This window comes from Malurus melanocephalus, unplaced genomic scaffold, assembly GCF_030028575.1.
Source record: "Malurus melanocephalus ecotype Western Australia unplaced genomic scaffold, MMel_1.1 scaffold_377, whole genome shotgun sequence".
Lineage (NCBI taxonomy): Eukaryota > Metazoa > Chordata > Aves > Passeriformes > Maluridae > Malurus > Malurus melanocephalus.
Window position 1 is genome coordinate 83,406 of NW_026623609.1, and position 19,107 is coordinate 102,512.

General features: G+C 50.1%; 1 protein-coding gene across 4 annotated transcripts in view; it reads left to right on the top strand.

Annotated features, from left to right (window-relative positions):
• Positions 1–1,523: 1,523 nt before the first annotated feature.
• The window catches only part of SCARB1 (scavenger receptor class B member 1), a 19,394-nt gene continuing 1,810 nt past the window's right edge, over positions 1,524–19,107 (top strand). Inside the window, exons 1-12 of one of the 4 annotated variants that reach the window (XM_057378840.1) lie at positions 1,524–1,748; positions 5,389–5,546; positions 7,192–7,333; positions 7,775–7,978; positions 8,171–8,266; positions 8,805–8,917; positions 10,768–10,934; positions 11,509–11,627; positions 12,654–12,727; positions 12,867–12,918; positions 13,381–13,527; positions 18,887–18,999. In XM_057378840.1, coding sequence (XP_057234823.1) covers positions 1,629–1,748; positions 5,389–5,546; positions 7,192–7,333; positions 7,775–7,978; positions 8,171–8,266; positions 8,805–8,917; positions 10,768–10,934; positions 11,509–11,627; positions 12,654–12,727; positions 12,867–12,918; positions 13,381–13,527; positions 18,887–18,999 — 1,505 coding nt within the window. In that variant the 5' untranslated portion in view covers positions 1,524–1,628. The other 3 variants (XM_057378839.1, XM_057378842.1, XM_057378838.1) reach the window with 3 other exon arrangements.

Consider the following 19,107-nt stretch of genomic DNA (forward strand, 5'->3'; position numbering starts at 1 on the left):
CACAATAAATGTGACCACAGTTGAAGRAGAGTTTGGACAATGCACTCAGGMACAGGGTGGGATTTTGGAGCTGTTCTGTGCAGGGGTTTGATTTGATCCTRGTAGGTTGCTTCCGACTCAGGGCATTCTGTGTTTCTGTGACCTCCACAGGTCGCTCTGCTCGGTTTGAGGAGCCTCAAGGTTCACAGTGGCAGTGCCAGCACTTCAGAGGCAGCACCCGCGAGCAGAGCCCACAGCTGGGGTGGGATCAACTGCAGAACAGCAAAATTTGATGAGAACAGCAAAGCATTTCAGGAACTTTAAGGTTGTCTTTTGTTCTAATCATGGCAGAACATGCTGTTCCYGGAGATCTTCTCACAGTCACATTGTTCCGCAGCGCCTCAGGGAATCTCCTGGATTTTACTGGGGTTTACTGGGATTTGAAGAAAAATTCATTTCTCAGCATTTCTTTGTTACAAAATATTTTAAAAAGTAAAGGAAAACACAACACCTACCTTGTGCTGTTCTGAAGGCATTGCTGCTGTGAGAGGGGGCACGTCTCACAGCAGAGACAAGCCACGATTGAACTGAGACATGGGTTAATTGATCTGGTAACTAAACAGAAGCAGCTATTAGGGTAAAATGTTTAGAAGGGGGGGAAAAAAGACATAATTAAGCGTAAAGATACAAATACAAGTGTTCCACTGAGAGTCAGGACTTGTGCTGTGSTGGGTTCTCCCCACAATCTCCCCTCACCATGAAGCACAGTGTGGCAGGTAGATGCGCTCCAGTTTCCAGATGTTTTAGCTCAGGTCAGCTGGCACAATGGGATGTTGGCGTATGATTGATTTAAAACAGGCTGTCACAAACTGGACTCTTTATTTTCTGCAGTCTTCTACATTTTTCTAGAGATGAGTTTCAAAGAGGTTTATATTCAGGGCAACTTTAGGTGCACACAACAGACAAAAGACCTAATTCCTTGGAGAAGTAGAGTCGGGTTAAAAGGGAGGACAGAGGCAGGTTGATAGGTAATAAATCTACTCTTCAAGGAAGACATATYTATGCATGTACACATGAATTCAAATACATTTATGTTATTTTTATCTAGTATGTAGTGACTGAAGGAGGAATGGCTTCAAACTGAAGGTAGGTTTAGATTAGATATTAGGGRAAAAACCTTTACTGTGAGGCTGGTGAGGGACTGGAACAGATTCCCCAAAGGAGCTGTACTTGCCCCATCCCTTCGAATGTCCCAGACCAGGTTGGACGGGGCTTGGAGCACCCTGCTCTAATGGAAGCAGGGTGCGTGACAGAGGCAGAGGCGTGGAACCACACGAGCTTTAAGACCCCTTCCAGCCCCAAGCCATTCTATTCTACAATTTTAAGCCTGAGCGGTGTTTTATCTCTTTATCTATTTTATTTCTCTATACGTTTGACTGATTTTCCCGTTTTTCCGCGCCTGTGTACCCGCACCGTTTCCCGCGGGAGGGCGTGGCGAGGGGCGTGGCCTCTCCCTGTTAGCCCCGCCCATCCCGGAGCAGCCCCGCCCCTCTGCCGGGCCGGGCCGGGCCGGGCCGCGGGTCCATAAAGCGGCGGCGCCGGTGGGACCCGCTCCTGGTCCCGGCTCCTGGTCCCGCCTCCGCCCCGCCATGGCCGTGGCCCGCTGCAAGCTGTCCGTGGGGCTGGGGCTGGCCGGGGTGGCCTGCGCGCTCCTGGGGGGCAGCCTGCTGCTCGCCGGGCCGCTCATCATCCGGCAGCAGGTCATCAAGGTCAGCGGGGCCCGGGGGTGTGCGGGAGGCGTGGCGGGGGCTCGGCTCGCTGCGGGATGCGGGCTCGGTGGGGGCGCGGAGCGGGATGCGGTGCAGCCGGTGCGGGATCGGGAGAGGGTGCGCTGGAGCCCGTGTGCGGTGCGGGGCGCGGTGCGGTGCGGGGTTCGGTGCGGTGCGGTGCGTGCTGGGCTGGTGTGAGGGGACAGTGGCCTTGAGCGCCGAGCGCTGGAGGTGGCAGTGTCGCTGCTGCGGCTCCGAGCAGCCTCAGGCTCTTGCTCTGGGCAGCTGCGGGCTTGGGGGTGTTCCACGCTTGGTGACRGCAGATTTGCCCCGAGTGAGCAGGTTCTCATCCCTGATTAGCGAGGGCTCTTTGCATCACTGCAACTGGTTGGGGATGCGGTGCTTGGCAGAACATCAYCCTGAGCACCATCCCTTCCTCCCTCTCTGCCTGCCTCTACCTGCAGCACCAGTTATTTCTTTCATAAATAGGTGAGCAGACTACCGGGCTCACACGTGTTGTGGTGAGATGCTTTCCCAACTGCAAACAGGACAGATGATGTGCAGGAGCGCTCCAAAGGAGCCTCGTGCGTGGAGCAGCCTCTGAGACATCCTCTCTCCTAAACTGAAATCCTGAAGAGTTGCCTCTCTGAAGACTTGTTTTATCCACAGGACAAGTGCTGAGGCTGCAGAGGGTTTGTCCCCACAGTGTGGGGCTGTGGATGGAGTTGTTGGTCTGTTCAGTAATTGCTGCACAGTTTTATGAACCAGCACTCCTGTCCCTGCTGCTGGGACCCTGCTGCARTGTAGAGCTCATCCCCACATTTAGCCAAACCTTTTCCTGCCTCTTCAAAGCAGATGTGCTCCCTGCCTTGGCTGTTCTCCAAGCTTCCACCTACCCAGGTCAGCCCCTGAAAATTTGCTTCTGATGAAAGAGGTGAACAAACACCTCATAGCCAATAGCTGGCATCGCATGTGGCGCAAAGTCTCTGCCGAAAATGACCTACTTAAACATCCCCCCTGCAAGTGCAACTGGCTGGGCAGAGCCAGACAGTCCTGTAGATTAAACAGTAGAAAATCTTTGTTCAGCTTCATGGCCTTCAGGAGCTGGTACCTGCAAATAAAAGGCTGAATGGTCCCTGCAGAACAGAAATTACGTTTTTCGTGCGAAAACCTTTCTGCCCTCTTTTTAGCTAAGCCTGATTCTTTCAACCTAATTAGCTAAATCCTAATAATTTGTAATGAGAACAGAAGATGAGGAAAAGACCAACCCTTGTTTCTCCTCCCTTCACCTCAAGCCCTTGGTCTCCATATCTTCAATGTGTCCCTGAGCTCTTTTCCATTTCAAATTAAAGCTATTAACTGAGTGATGATGGGTGATGAGAAATATTCAGAACCTTAATGAAAGTCCTCGGTGGAACTTTAGAGTAGCGTGGGTAAGAGGAGCTCAAAGGGCTGGGGTTGGGCAGGTAAAGGCTGGTTTGCCCATCCTGAGCTCTGTCAGGATGGTGTTGCCTGATGGAAAAGCACTCAGTTACAGAGAGGTGGTTGTTTCAGGGATATCTTTGGTTAAAGTCTGCAGGAAGCAGGGAATTTGGGGCCTGTCTCCTGCCCCATCTGCAGTGRGCTGCCCATGGTGTTGGCCCTGCAAAACCTGGGGATGCTGCTTTTCTGGAAGCATCTGGAATACCTCATGCCTGAGGTATGGATTTGAACTCAGTGAGGCTGCATCAACTCCTCCTCTGCCACCCATGGCTGCTCCATTTGGGATCTCTGGTGCTGTCCTGGGTGGCAGGAGCAGGGACCAGGTGACAGCCCYGTCCTTGCAGGGTGAGGAGGAGGCTGGTGAGAAGATGTGGAGGCTGAGGTCTGACTGACACCCAGCTTGGCTGCTCCTCCCAGCCTTCAGGGGAAATCTCATCTCTCAGTTTTACTGAGCMGGGTAAAATCCTGGAGATGCAGGATTTGGATGCTGTGGTGGAGCTTTCAGTTCCTTTCAGTTCCTCAGGAGCAAAGATCAGTCTGGTCAGGAGGGGCCAAACATCTCAGTGACCCTTTGCAACCCATCTACTCGACATAAGTTCTATTTTTATTTCAGACATATGACCATGTTTGTTTTGACCTGCAAGTAGCTTGATTTTAAGGCTCCCCTGTTATGTGGGTTTACATAGCAGGGCCCGTGGAGTATTTTGAGCTGCTGTGCCCAGGTGAGAGAGAGCTGGGAAAGGCTGCAGGGAGCTGGGATGTGSCTCCATCTGGATGGGTACATATTAGAAAAATAAATGCATATGCAACAAGTGATCAGGGGAGTGCAAGACAGAACGAGCAAGTAAAGGAAACAAAATGTTCTGATCACACTCGGCTGGACACTTGGGAATCAGGGTTCTAAAAGGGACTGAACAAAAATGTGTCCTATTACTGCTTCTTTGCCATGAAATTCTTGAGGCTGGCAAAGTTAGGGCATGGAAGTGGTGGTGTAAAGGGTTTGCTGGGCTACACAGCATTAGGGACATGTCTGCTCAGGGGTAGGGCCTGGAAGAAGGGCTTGCAGAGCCCTGCCACTCACAGGTAGCTCAACCTTGCCCTGAAATGCCCCAGGAAAGGTGGGGAACTGGTGGGGAAGCCTCTGGCAGTGTTCCACCTCAACCTGCTGTGTCAGCAAATGTGTCTGGTCAAATGGAGCTGCTCCAGAGCAGGAGGGGCTGTGAGGCTGCTGAGCTGCACCAGGTTAAAGCCCTTGTGCCTCTTCCAGCTGGTGGATCAACCCCACTTCCATAAGCTGGCTGGGTTACCTAAGCAGGGCAAGGATTTGTGCTTGCAGGAGAAAAGATTACGGTGGAACACATCCARAGTAAATGTTCAAGAAGGAACAAGCTCTTTCTCCTGCAGCCCCCCGGAGGCAGGGAGGGGATGGAGACAGAGGTGCCCAGATGGTCCTGAGCTGGGGAGGGCTTAAGTTGTCTTTGATTCCTGCGGGCATTTCCCAGCACACAGTGACACGGGAACACAACTGTGCCTTGCATTTGACCTGCYTCCTGATCAGCTGTGAGTCAATGTGGACTGGCAGCTCAGAAGAAGCTGAGGTGTCCTGTGCTGTGCTGTTGGGATGCAGCTGGGTTCTYATCCCAGTTCTCTGTCTTCTTTTTGGGAATCTAGTGGGCTCTCCCTGCTGGTACCCAACCAGTTTTGAGGAAGGCTGTGCCAATTCTCCCAGCCCTTGGCTGCTCCTGGCTATGAGGAGCTGMTGAAGGCATGAGTGAAGGCCCTGGGGACAGGGTTGTTTCTGCCAGGCTAGTAAAACGTGCAGAGTAGTGAATAATTCAGTGCTGGTTTGTTTAGTGCAGATCCAAGTCTCCAGCACATCAAAACAATTCAAAAGTCTTGTGGGCAGGATTTGAAAAGTTAAGCCTGAATAAATATGCCAGAAGACATCCTGTGGCATAAACTTGATGCTTCTGCACACAGGAGAGTTCTCACTGGAGATACAGYGTGGTTTCAGTCTGCCAAACAGGCCTGGGTCATCTGGGAGCCTCTGTTGGAACTGCCACCTTTKGCTTTGCYTTACACTGAGCTGAGGGTGGATGTGCTTTTCTGCAGCACAGAGCCCAAAAGTGGTAACTCCTTACTCCRTTTTTCCTTGCAGAACGTCAGGATYGACCCCAGCAGCATCTCYTTTCAAATGTGGAAAGAAATCCCRGTTCCTTTCTACTTGTCRGTGCATTTCTTCGAAGTGCTGAACCCCAAGCAGGTGCTCAAGGGAGAGAAGCCGGTGGTGAGCCAGCGTGGGCCCTACGTGTACAGGTCAGGTACCAATTGTGGTCCAGCTTGGCGTGAGCTTGACCACTTGACCAGGCTGCTGGCCACTCCTCTGGCAGGAGGACATRGCATCAGCAAGAGTCCAGTGGCATTGGATTGGAAAGTGACCCAAATGTGCTCTGATCATGCTAAAAACACATGTGAGACCCCTGGCCACTGGGATAATGAGACTGGTGGGTGCTTCACTGAGTTGTGGAGCTCAATCCCATTCTGGGGCCTGTTGGGCAGCCACATGTGKGCTGATATGGTCCAAACACTGGCATGAGGGGTGTTGGTGTGCTGGTGGGTGACCCTATCTTCAGAGTGCTCTCATTTTATCTTCATTGTGCATTTATGAGCCCAGCTCTTGAGCTGGAGTTGCCTCAATATTGAACTTGATGGGTCAGCCTAATTTCTTAACTAACCCGAGCTTGACACAAGTGCTCTGGTCATAGGAACAGTATGGAGAGCACATATGGAGCACTAGATCTATGCACAGCAGGGCTGGGTGCCTTTGCTGTGGCTGAGGACAGTGGCTGAAGCCTCAGGTGCTTCTCAGCACCTGAAACAGAAAATGAAGGTTGACAATGAGTTGAGTTGAGTGTGTGAACCTCCCCGTGAAGCGRTGATCTAAAGCACATCGGTGCCTACGCCAATGTGGCCAGGTTAAATCAGCAGCCTRAGCGAGCTCATGTGGGAAGATTACTGTTAATCCAAAGCTGTTTGAGCAGTGTGGAGGGGAGGCCTGGCAGGATGTATGTGCCCTTGTTCCCCCAGGCYTCGCCAGGTCGCACCATGCAGGTTCTGTACGTTGGCGTCGCACGCGTCGCTTGGGGAAAAGCTTCCTTTACTTTAAATAAGAATAAACAAAGGAGCAAAGCTTATTAGTGTCCTTGTGTTCCTGCTGAGCAAGATTAGTGCCCTTCCTTTATGTGGGTTGTAAAACAGAGGCTCCACAGTTTGTTTTTGCCACTGAGTTGAGCTTCAGGTCCTTCAGGAGCAGTAACAGGCTTGTGATGCTGTGGAGAACCTCAACTGCTGCAGAGCTCTGCAGCCTCCCTGAGCTGGACTGCTCCTGTGGCCTGGGCTCAAGTCCAGCAGCAGTGGGCAGTGGACATGGATGGCCTGAAGCCCTGAGGAGCAGAAGGGAAATKATGCCAGTGGAGGATCAGGCTGTCCTGAACCCAGGACCCATCTGGAGCTTGGTGGTGAATCAGTGTGGGCTCACTGGTGGAACTTGTGGCATCTTGGCTGGTCCTCTCCTGTTTCCAGGCTGCTCTGGCTCTTCATATCTGGGCACCTTTCTGACGGGGCTGAGCTTTCCAGTGGCTGTAGGTGAAGAACAGAGGAGACTTTCACCATCAATTTCTTGTCAGCTGGTGTTGAGTTGAGAAGGAACACTCTGTAAGACTCCAGCCTGTCAGGGATGCGTTGCTCCTGGCTGCCCTCTCCTCCTGCCAGCCCCTGCCCCTGGTCAGGGTGTGAGGTTTTTATCTGTTCCCACGCTGCCTCCCCGGCTACCCCGTGGCTCCTCGCTGGGGTTTGGTCTCTCCACAGCAGCAAGCCCAGGCCTGTGCACCCCATTATTGCTCCACAGGCAGCAGGGGCTCTGCCAGGGGGAAGGTTCCCATGATCTCCCATCTCTTTGCAGGGAGTACAGGTATAAAACAAATATCACGTTCCATGACAATGACACMGTTTCCTACCTGGAGTACCGGCACCTTTTCTTCCAGCCTGACTTGTCCAATGGCACTGAGGACGAATACATCGTTGTGCCAAACGTTTTGATGATGGTAGGTGCTCGTTGCCTGGATGGGTTCCACCTTCTGAGCTTGTGGGGAGGGCGAGATGCTCAGCACTGAATCACTGAATTACCAAATCACTTCCTTGTAGGGCTTAATGCTGATCGAGTAATGAGGTGGTTAAGCTTATAAAATGTAATTTTCTGCTTTCTGGGTGTTAGTTGTTCTTTTGGGCTGCTGTTGTTCCAAAACCATAGCATGCAGAGCAGCTGGGCTTGAGTCTGCAACCTCACTTGAGTATCCTGTGAGGAAATCAAGCCTGTGAGCCCTCAACTGCTTTTTTCCCTAACTGGGAATAAATGCCTCAGTCTGTCCAGAGGAGTCCTCTGGGGCTACAGATGCGAGCAGCAGAATGATTTTGCTTAGCGCCAAAAATGCTTCTTCTTTGGTAAAGATGTGTCTCTAATCTCAGGAATTTGTTTTCTTTCCTAGGGAGCAGCTGTGATGATAGAAAAACTGCCAGAGTTTTTAAAGTTAATAGTGAGTGGAGCCCTGGCTAGCCTGAAACAGCAGGCGTTCATGAACCGGACAGTGGGGGAGATCCTGTGGGGCTATGAAGATCCCCTCATAGACACCTTAAACRTGCTTGTTCCTGGCCTGATCCCTTTCGAGGGCAAGTTTGGATTGTTCATGGATGTAAGTAAAGTGTTGCTTGGGAATGCTAAAATCACAGCAATATCGGTCTTGGGGATAGCTCGGACACTCCAGGGAAATAAATTGAGTAGCTGAAAGCATGTGAGGCACCTCTGGAGCTGATGGAGCACCCAAGCAATGTGTGGCAGCCTCTCTGTGTGCAGTAGATTTAACAGCCATTCCTTCTCCCTGCAGTTTAACAACTCCAATTCCGGGCTGTTCACAGTGAACACAGGCATGAAGGACATCAGTCAGGTTCACATGGTGGACTCSTGGAATGGCATGAAGGAGGTGAGTGTCTGGCAGCAAACCTTTCATAAGGGGGCAATGCCTGATTTAGAGCAGCATAAGCTGAAAGCTCTGGGTGCTGTTGTGTCTGGGTCAGGATTGAAGACAAGTTTCTACAGGACTTTGAGTGCTGCAACTTCTGTCCTAGCAGGTTGCCAGAAGGCAGCCGGCCATGTGACAAGGGCCTTGTCAGGAAGCATTAAATTCATCTCCTCATGGGCGGCACTTGGACTCCCTTGCAGTGCTCTTGGAGCTGATTGCCTCTAATGGTTGAGGTCTCAGGCTCCTGTGGCTGGTGTTTAAGGTGTTAAATACTGTTAAAGGGGTGTTTTCTCTTCCCTTGTGGAATTCTGCTYCWAACTAAAGTYAKCTGAACCTACAGATCAACCACTGYRGGAGCACTTGGGACAGGTGGATTTTGTCCATTAACTGGGGGGATGTTTAACTCACAGAGTCATGAGTTAAACATCCCCAGCAGGAGTTAAAACTGACTCCAGCCAGCTYGTCCTTCTGAGTTTTTCTCTCTACACTCATCCCACAGGTGAAATACTGGCGGAGCAGCCAGTGCAACATGATCAATGGGACAGCAGGGGAGATGTGGCCACCGTTCATGTCCCCGACCTCCCTGGAGTTCTACAGCCCTGATGCCTGCAGGTGAGGCCACAGCTGCCAGCCTGTCCCCGTGCCACACACAGAGTCCCTGTGTGGTGACGCAGAGGGCTCAGCATTTGTTTCTGTAGTTAAAGTTCAGCTGCAATATCTGAGCTTTGCAAACAGCRTGATTGTCTAATTAGCAGTATCTTGTGGTGTCCATAAATACCTTCCAGGTCGCTGGAGAAGTCCAACTTGCCCACGTTGAATCAGTAGAAAATAACCAGATGTGGTTATCTTGTGTGGATAAGATATGGGCAGTGAGAAGGAGAAGTAAGGGTTTTCAGAGGGAAATGCAACTGTAACTGTTTGCAGAACTCTTTCAGCTGACTAAACCCGAGTAGGAGTTATGTCAGGGGGGAACTCRTGCCACCATTTCCAGGATAAGAGTCTTTTTTTTTTTCCACTCTTGCTTATGTGAGATACCCTGACTTTAGCTGATCACACAGGGGTTAAAGTACCCTGCAGAGCCAGCTTGTGTCTGTGCCTGAGGCTAGAAGGAGGGGAAGCAGGCACAAACACCCTGTCCCTAGCTCGGGGGAGATAATGTTAATTCTGGCTTTGTAGATAGTGCTGCAAAACAAGCAAGTGCTCATGTTGAATRGAGAACAATGACCTCTTCAGTGAACAAACAGGCAGCTGAGCGAGCAATAGCACAGGGATTCCTCTACCAGGGACATCAGCAAACACCACAGTGACCCGGAGCCAGGAATCTGCAGGGAAGTTTACCTGTAACCAAAGTTTAAATAAACACATACCTGCWCCTGTAAAACTACAGAAATGTCTGGAACAGAGCATGCTTCCAGGCAAGGCTTCCAGTGAAATGGATTAAATGAAGTTTGGTTTCTTGTTGGCACAGGAGGTTCCAGCCACACTGAACTGTGGGGGAAGTGGCTCAGCTTCTTCACCAGGCAGTGCTGAGTCTGCTCCCAAACCTCTGCCTCAGCCTCTGTTGGCCCAGAGTCACAAAMATGGCTTGGCAGGCTAAGAGCATGCCTGCCCTGCAGCAGGACAGCAGGGCTCACTCACCTCCTGTGCTCTGTGCACATCGAGTGCAGCTGATGCTGAGATGCAGCTGCCAAGGTTTTATCCTCTGCTGTGCTCCAGCAGCCTCTGCCTCCTTGCTGGAAGGTGAGAAGAGCGGAAAGGTGCACGTGTGACTGCTGAACAGGCCATCAATTCCCCATCCTTGGTCCTGGCATCAGAAATGATGGAGGAATGATGAACCTGGAGGAATGAGCATACCCTTGGCCTGCCCAGGCTGTCCTGGGTCCCCTCTGTGACCCCCTTACCTGTTCTGTGATTGTCTGATCCCTGCAAGCTGCACTCAAGCATGAAGGGAGCAAACTTTTGTCCTGGAAACTTGCATTAATCCTGGCCAGCTGGTATCAATATTGCAGCACATCACTAGCCTGTTGGAGCAAGAAAGGAATCTTGCTGTGTCACACAGAGAAATTTTCCACTCCCCTGGCAGCCTGCTGCTGGAGCTAGCCTGCAAAAGAGATTTATTCAGTGTCCATGCCCTGTACCAGAGCACCTCTGAGCCAAGTTTGCATAAAGTGGGTATTATCTCTTGGAGAGCAGCCCTGGGGATTACCACATGCCTTTAAACAAATCTCACCTGGATATAGCACACAGGCTTATAAGCTTGTGGTTTCTCTCCATAGAGTCTTTATGTGYACTTCAAAGATGGAAAGCAAAAGGCTTAAGCATTCATTCCCCATCCAAAGCACTGCTCTGAGGGTTTATCTTGATCTCAAAGTCTAAGTTACGTTGCAACCGCATCTTATCCAGCTGAGATAAGGACGAAGCTGCTGGCTAATGCTGATCCTTCTCCACTGAAACCTTTCCAGATCCATGACACTGGTGTATGAGCAGTCTGGAAAGTTCCAGGGTGTGCCCACCTATCGCTTCGTGGCACCAAAAACCCTTTTTGCCAACGGCACGGACTATCCACCCAACGAGGGCTTCTGCCCCTGCCTGCAGTCGGGCATCCAGAACGTCAGCTCCTGTAGGCTCAGTAAGTCCATTGCTCCCTGGCTCTCCYTGATGCAGCAATATCAAATTGGAGATGTGACACAAGTTTGGTTGTTTGGAAAATCAGCTCTGGTGGCTGCTGAAAAGCACTGCTGGGCTCTGCATGCACTCCCACTCYTTCCTCAGCAATGAGGGAAAGAGGGAGAACCCTTGTGCCTAAAATCCCTGGCACTGTGGGAATGCCTGAGGATACAGTGGGTGCATTATGTCCCCTGGGCTGGGGAGCGAGGAAGAGGCAGCCAAATTAAACGTTAACCTTGGACACAGAGTGTGCGTCACACAGGAGTGACCGTCCAGACTGGGTGTCTTAACTGGTGTCTGGGAACAGCCAGTTACCATGGCATTGTTGGTGTGTGGCTGGAGAGCAGGGCTGGTCCTTAACCCTCCCAGAGCAAAGGAATAACCTGCGGGGAGGGAAGGGAAGGGAAGGAAATTGCTGGGTGGGAGGAAAAAAATATTACAGGCTGTCCAGAACAAGTGCTGCAACAGCTTAAAAACCTCAACAAAACCTCTTAGGTGGGTGTGGAGGAGCTTAAGATGTCTTTAATCTCTTTCAGATGCACCGATGTTCATTTCCCACCCTCACTTCTACAACGCTGACCCGTCCCTGGTGGATGCTGTGGAAGGCCTGCACCCCAACAAGGASCAGCACGGGCTTTTCCTCGATGTGCACCCCGTGAGTGAGCACAGCACGGTCCTCCCCTCACCCCAGGGACCAGCCCAGCATGGGGGGACCCTGCTATCAGCTGAGTGGTGGCACCACTCTGCTCTCGTGGCACTGATTTCAGCAGGTTCCATAGTGCAAAGACTGGCGAGGGCATGTGCAGATAAAAATGTCAAAGCCATAAACTAATTGAATAATTAGCCTGGCTTCTAGAGAATTGCAGAACTAATTATAAACTAATTGTTTCGATAAGCACAGTGAAGCTCTTTCCACTGACTCAGGCCTATCACACCAGGAGGTGTATCTGGCAGCAGCCCAGCTATGCCCCAAATCTGCAAATGCACATTGCCATGAGAACKGGCTGGCAAAGTCTGAAGAGCACGCTGTGGCTCAAGCTGGCACCTCCATTTCTGGGCTGGCTTCTTGCACTCTTCAGCCTGCCCATCTGGAGCTGACWGCTTTAGCACTGGGCTGCTGCTGTGTTACACCCCTCACATACCTACAGCCACTCCAGAGGGGATGATTTGGTGTGTCCTGAGGCATCATTGACTCAACTGCTGATGTGAAAGGGCTTTTGAGGTTTCCCACCCACAGCCTGTTTTGTGCAGGTTCMATTTTTCCAAATGTTCAGTGATGTTTGCTTAAGCAAAAACCTGCTTTTCCTCTAGAGGTAAGGTAAACTGTGTTTCTTATCTAGACATTGGGTTCTGACTGCTTTTCTTATCACAGTTATGAAAATCTAATTAAGTTTATTACAGTATCAAACATCTACTGATAACCATACAGTTAACCATATTCTTATCTCGCTGCAGGCTGCTGAGTACAAACAGGTATAGTTCAAAAAAATTCTCTGCTTGTAAAAATGTATTGCAAAACTGCAGAGTCAGGAAAAACCCACTGCTTTAATGGGTGTCAATGAGATCAGCTTTGAAGTGTGATGTTTTTTGTGGTTTGTGGGGTGTTGCTGGACAGGGTCTGTTGGTTCCTACAAAGTCGCTTAGAGGTTACTGATGAACTTTTTGTTCTCTTCCTCTACAGATGACGGGCATCCCCATGAATTGCTCCATCAAACTCCAGCTGAATCTGTACATAAAGGAGGTGTCTGGGATACTGTAAGTGGTCACCTTCTAGCAATGTCYATCTCCCTTCCCTGAGCAGGGAGTCCTCTTAGGAAGAATTCTGGTACTAATTGTGACCTGCTCAAGCACAAACCTAAGTGTGTGTTTCTTTTTTCCATTTTCTTCCCCCCAGTCAAACAGGGAATATTAAGCCGGTGGTGCTGCCGCTGCTGTGGTTTGCAGAGGTGAGCTGCCTTCCCCAGCCTGATTCTGCAGAGYTTCTCCTGCTTCCACATCACCCAGTGCTGGGGAAACTCCACTTTGGATAAAGCTTTAAGCCAGCCAGACTAATTAAGCACCAACAGAAGGCTTTTCAGTGCTTGGCTATGCCATTAATCCCTCTGAGCTGAACAARCCCTGCTCTATACTTGGTAAATCTCTGGCTCTGCCCTAGATGTGGGGTTAAATAGGGCCCTGGACAGAGCTGCCAGCATCCCTGTCCTCATGTGGGCCAGGAAATGCAGCCTCCAGCTGTGGGTGCACGTCCAGCTGACTGCAGCTATTTACTAAAAGCTTTYAGCCTGACTGAATCTTGAATAAATTCCCTAATTTATGCTGGGAGGTGGTGGGAGAGGAATCATTCAGCTGGTCTGTCTCAGCTCAGGATGGGMCAGAAATGCCACTGACACCTCTGCTTTTTTGAGCAGAGTGGATCCATCGAAGGCTCAGTCCTAAAGCAGTTTTACAACAACCTGGTGCTGATCCCAATGCTGCTGGATTACGTGCAGTACATCTTGCTTGGGCTGAGTGTCCCACTCATTATCTCAGCAGCTGTGCTTATGGCAATGAGTAAGGTAAGAACCTGCAGATGCCTGATGGGAAATGCTCTTAGTCAAATCAGACTTAATCAGATGATGTCGTTTGGGCTGACAATCTAACACGTCTGAGGAAACATTGGCTGATGCCACCAGCAGTGTCCTGATAGTGCCAAGTGCCAGCAGATAGCAGCAGGACTTCCTTAGCCATCTAGAAATCGGGCTGCAAATAGGTACTGTGAAGAATTTCTGGCTTTCTTTGTGCACAGCAGTGATGGAAGTGGCTCCCTGGAGGAGGAGGTGTTTCTCAGCTCACATGGCTAATGACAAAACAAACCTAGTTTATCAACCAGCCTCTGTAGAAGGCAGCAGCAGGTCTGTGCCATTGCACAAATCTGCATCTCTGCACATTTCCCAACAGTTTTTCAGTCAGAACAGAGCCTTCTCCAGAGGATGGAGCTGTTTGAACACAGCCTGTTGAGGAAAATGCAGTTGCTGTTTTCTTGCAGAGGGGACACAGCCACTKTGGCTGCTTCTCAGCCCAGCACAGATTCTGTCTTTCCTTGAAACGCACTTGGTTTCTGTGCCAACTGCTCCAAAGAGCTCTGGAAGTGAAACCCTCAGAGCCTTTGTGGATCTGGGTTTRCTGAGAAGTGAAGACCTTTGAAGGCTGCTGGGAGCTGGCAGCTGGGCCACGGGGCAGGCAGTGGGGTGAGGCTGAGCTGAGCTCTTAGGACAGGGTATAAAATAGCCCAAATAACTCTGAGGAGATCTGTGGCTCTGGCTCCACAGTGATCTGATAACACTCAGCTCTCTACAGATTTTAGTTCTCAAAGTAGTGATTTAAAGCCTACCCTAACCCTGTATCAAAGGAAGTTGATTTAGCATTGCACCACAGTCAGGTGGCTTAGGCTGGCTCTGAAGGKGCAGAGGTGAAGAGTGGGGATTAAAGGGAATGCTTGGGATGAGAGCAGACTGAGGAGAAGCCTGTGAGGGGCTGTCTTTGCCCAGCTGGTTACTGCTCTTGCTGAAACACCAATACAAACCCACCTTAAATAGTGCCGGGTTCTCGGAGTATCACGTAATTGGATTTTAATCTAGTCTGCAATCACTTAAGTGACTTAAACACATGATCCCAAATSCCCTTGTTCCTCCACACACTTCCCTGCAGGGTGGGAGTGATGTTAGAGCCCAGCATGGAATYCAGAGCTCACTACCAACCCCTTACTGTGCCCAGGATGGTCCTGGGTTGAGCTGCCCCAGCTCACGTGAGCGTCTGTGCACTCTGCTGCATGACCCCAGCGGCTCAGAAAATGGGCTGGGCAGTTCTTTTTAACACCTTATGCAGCCTTGAGCTGGCATTTCTTCACCCTGCTTTGTGCAAGTCTTAATTCCTGGTATCAGAGAGATTTAACCATGCCAGAAAGGGTGAGGGAGAAAAGCTGGATTTTAAACTCATTCAAGCCGAGTGAATATCTGCTTGTGAAATATCCCAAAGCCAGGCATAAGCCAGCTGTGCTTCCATGCTCAGCCAAAAGAGTCATGAAGTGCTAGAACTAAAAACTGAGGGCAGGAAGTGCCCAACTACCTGGGAAGTGGTTAAAAAACATCAGTGACCTTCCAAATCTCTTAAGAAAACTGTACAACAACACATGAGTGTCTCCACCTAATGAGTAGATAAGAAGTTGTAAACTGGAAGACAGCGATTTGCAGCCAAGGTGTGTTCCTCRTTTGATTGAAGTGTTGCTGATCTAAGCCCTGATTGCTTAATCATGCACAGTTCTGCCTCTGGAAGTCACAGGCGATGTCAGAGGGGACACTGAGCGGGGACATTGTCCCCACCTTCACGTGTCTGGAGCGTGAAGGTCTCCCTGAAGCCAGCTCCTCCCTCAGGTGTCTGGTGTGCCTCTGGCTTCTGGAGGGAGCAGTGTGCTCTGAAGCCAGTGCAGATGAGGTACTGTGAAACACTGAAATCTTAGTCTAGTTTATAGTGGAGCCAGTTTGAAATGCATCTGTTGGACTCGCAGCTCTAAAAAACTATAATCTGTACAGGGGGGAACATCCCCAGACACAGCTCTCTGCCATTGTGGCCTAAAGCCTGTGTGGTGACATTTCAAAAAAGCAAACAGACCATTTCAAAACTGGCTTGATTCTGAACAAAATCTGATATAGGACTTAGTTTAATCTAAATTTCAAAATCTTCATTAATAACTAGATTCTAGTTCAACAGTGATTTTTTTTTTTTCAAATCTCTTCCGAAAATTGGAACCCTCATGAAATTCATGTCYAAGTGCACCATAAACTAGACTGATTGTCTTCTAGGAAAAATGCTCTTTATTTTGGAGTAGCAATAAAAAGAGCTCAGACAGTAATAAGGCAAACCAGGCCACCTCTGCCAAAAAGCTGCCTCCGGTTGAGGTGTTGCGGGAAGCCAGACTGTAGGTGGGTACCCAGTCAAGGTAAAACACTTTTCTCTCATCCTGATTTGATTAAACTTTACTTGAAACCAATCAAATGAAAYGTTTGCTGTCCACATCTCCCAGACATGCCCTCCTGGCAAGCTTTGATGGAATGCTGTTGTCTCATTGCTTTATTTGGGGCAATTTAAATGTCTTAATACTGGCATTTAACCAGACTGCAAAYACATGCTCTTATTGTTTCTCTTGGTGGATCTGATCTCCAGCCCTAATAATATCAGCAGAGATCAGGGGGAAAGTAGGATTTGGGTGAGGAAATACTTTTCTTGCCTCTTTCCCCCCCCCATCTCTGAGTGTTTGAGGTCCAGAGGTAAGTTTTTTGAATGGGTGAAAACTTGTGGGGTAGCAGAGGTCGTCGGCTGGTGGTGGTCACCCCTCCCCTGCATGCAGGGAGCCCCRACGCAGAGGCTTTCAAGGGAATTTCTGATGTATGAAATATCTGGGTTTGTGTTACAGGAAAACAAAATCACTGAGTCGTTGAGCTTGAAGGGTCCTCGGGAAATCATCTATCCCAATCCCTGTGCTCAAGCAGAGTCACCTATAGACGGTTGCCCAGGACCATGTCCAGATGTCTCTTAATATCTTCAGGGATGGMGATTCCCCAGGGCAACTTGTTCCCTGTTTTTACAGTTTTCACAGAAAAAATAACAAAGCAAAAAAAAAAAGAAAAATGTCCAGATGGAATCCCCTATATTTAAGTGCCCCTTGGCTCTTGTCCTGCCCCTGGACACCTCCAAGAAGAGCCTGRCTCTGTATTTACACCCTCCCTTCAGAAACTTGTTTACAGTGGTGAGATCCCCCTGAGCCTTCTCTTCTCGAGGTTGAACAGCCCCAGTTCTCTCAGACTTTGCTCACACAAGAGACACCCCAGTCCCAAAATCACTTTAGTGCTCCTTTGCTGGACTCTSCCCAGTATTTCCATCTCTCTTGTCCTGGCAATCTCAGAACTGAACACAGCACTCCATGTATGGCCTCASCAGTGATGAGCAGAGGGGAAGGATCACTCCAGGACCTGCTGCCAACACTGCCCATGCAGCCCAGGACGCAGTTGGCTGCCTTTGCATGCTGCTGGCTCRTGTCCAGCWTGGTGTCCCCAAGATCCTCAGGTCCTTTTCTGCCAAACTGCTGCAGAGCTGAGTGGCCTTTAGTGCATCCTGGTGTGTGGGGTTGTTCATCCCCAGCTGACAGACCTTGTACATCCTCTTGTTGAACCTCATGAGGGTCCTTCCAGTCCATTTCTCAGCCTGACAAGGTACCTCTGGGGGACCAGCCACTCCCCCAGTTTTTGMAGATCATTAATAAAGATGTTAAACAGGACCAGACCCAGTATTGACCCCTGATGTACACTGATGGTTACTGGCCTCCAACTCAACCCTCTGGGCCTGGCTGTTTGGCCAGTTTTCAGTCCACCTCACTGCCTGCTCATCCCGTTCCTACTTCATCAGCTTCCCCATGAGGTTTTCATGGGAGATGGTATCCAAAGCCTGGAGTCCAGGTTGCCAATACCCAGTGTTCTCCCCTCATCTACCATGTCATTCCATCATAGATGGTCAAGCACAATTTCCCCTTGGTGAAGCTAAGTGTCTCCACTTGATGATTTAATTGTCCTTCACGTGCCTGGAAATGGTTCATAGAATTAGCTGCTCCATCACTTTCTCCAAGATGAAGGGAGGCTGACTGGCCTGTAGCTCCTGAGGTCTTCCTTCTTKTTCTTTTCCAAAGAGAAGTGACATTTGCTTTCCTTGTCTTTGGGCCCCTCTCCCCATTTCCTGTTCAAAGACAACAGGGAATGGCTTTGCTGTGACCTTAGCCYRCTCATCYCATCAGGGTCCRTGGWTTTGTGCATGTCTGGGTTACTGAAGGATTCCCTGACCTCATCCTCTTCTACCAAGGGTGCATCTTCCTTGYTCTGGACTTTCCCCTGGTTTCTGGGGTCCCCTGCTCATTCAGCCCCAGATCCATATGTTCCCTCCTCTTTCTTTTGTCACCTGGATACTTAGAGAAGCCTTTCTTGTCTCTGACATCTTTGGCTGGATTCAATTCCAGTTGGGTTTGGGCTTTCCTATCTTCATCCCTGCATGCTGGGAGAGTGCCCCAATATTCGTGCCAGGTCCCTGTTCCCATCTTCCGTATGCCTCCTTTCTGCATTTGTGTTTGCCCAGGAGCTCCTGGTTCATCCATCTTGCCCTGCTTGCATTTTTTCCTGGCTTGGGATGCTTGTTAGGGTGGACTGTTCTTGCATTTGGGGAAGGTGATCCTTGAATATTTACCATCTTCTTTGCCCTGACTGTATTCCCTCGATTGAGGTCTGTAGATGCTTTTAGAATCAGACTCATTAAAGTTGAAAATTCCTCCAAGATCCTCAAGTCCAAACTTCAACCAAATMCCACCATTCCCAAAGGGTTTGCAGATGTTCCTGGTGGTGTCAGTGGTGCCCACAYTGGAACAGCAATGGCAGTAGTCAAAGAAGGGTTGGACAAGCCTCACAGTCCCACCACAACACCCCAATCCATGTCCTTGGCAAGCAGAAGTCTCTAAGTGAGGGGCAGGTGGGTGTCTGTGTCCCCAGCAGCAGGAAGAGATCCATTCCTGTCACTTGCTGCTTCCTCCTGGGGTTCGTGCATCATTTAGGATCAGGGCCCATGGATTCARGGTCAGGGCCCATGGATTYAGGGTCAGGGCCACGTGATCTGTTTGAAGGCCTACGTGGCTCCTGCCCAACCTTGAGGGTGGTGAACCCGTTTTGTAGGTGCGTTTAGGTGAGGAGGAGCCATGTTGSTGTCAGAAGGCACCATCTTCCACCCTTCCCCAAAGGCTGCACCATTATCCAAGAATGGGTGCTGCCTGTGTCTGCTGCAGCTGGAGCTTGGGGGTYTTCAGGCTCTTCTGTCCCTCAGAACATTGTCCATCTCCCATCTCAGGTGCCGTGCAGCACACTGGCCCGTCCCATAGCTCCTCCACACAGCTCCTCAGGCTGGGAATTTGGGTGGTATCAGAGGTGTTGGTGGACGGGAATGGAAATAACCTCATTTTGGTAAGGCAGGAAGTACAAAAAGGAGGTACAAAAAATCTTCAATTTATGGAGAGGTTCCTTGGCCAGTGAAAGTCCAAGAGGCTTGGGGTGCGCGTGGTGTGGGTGGGG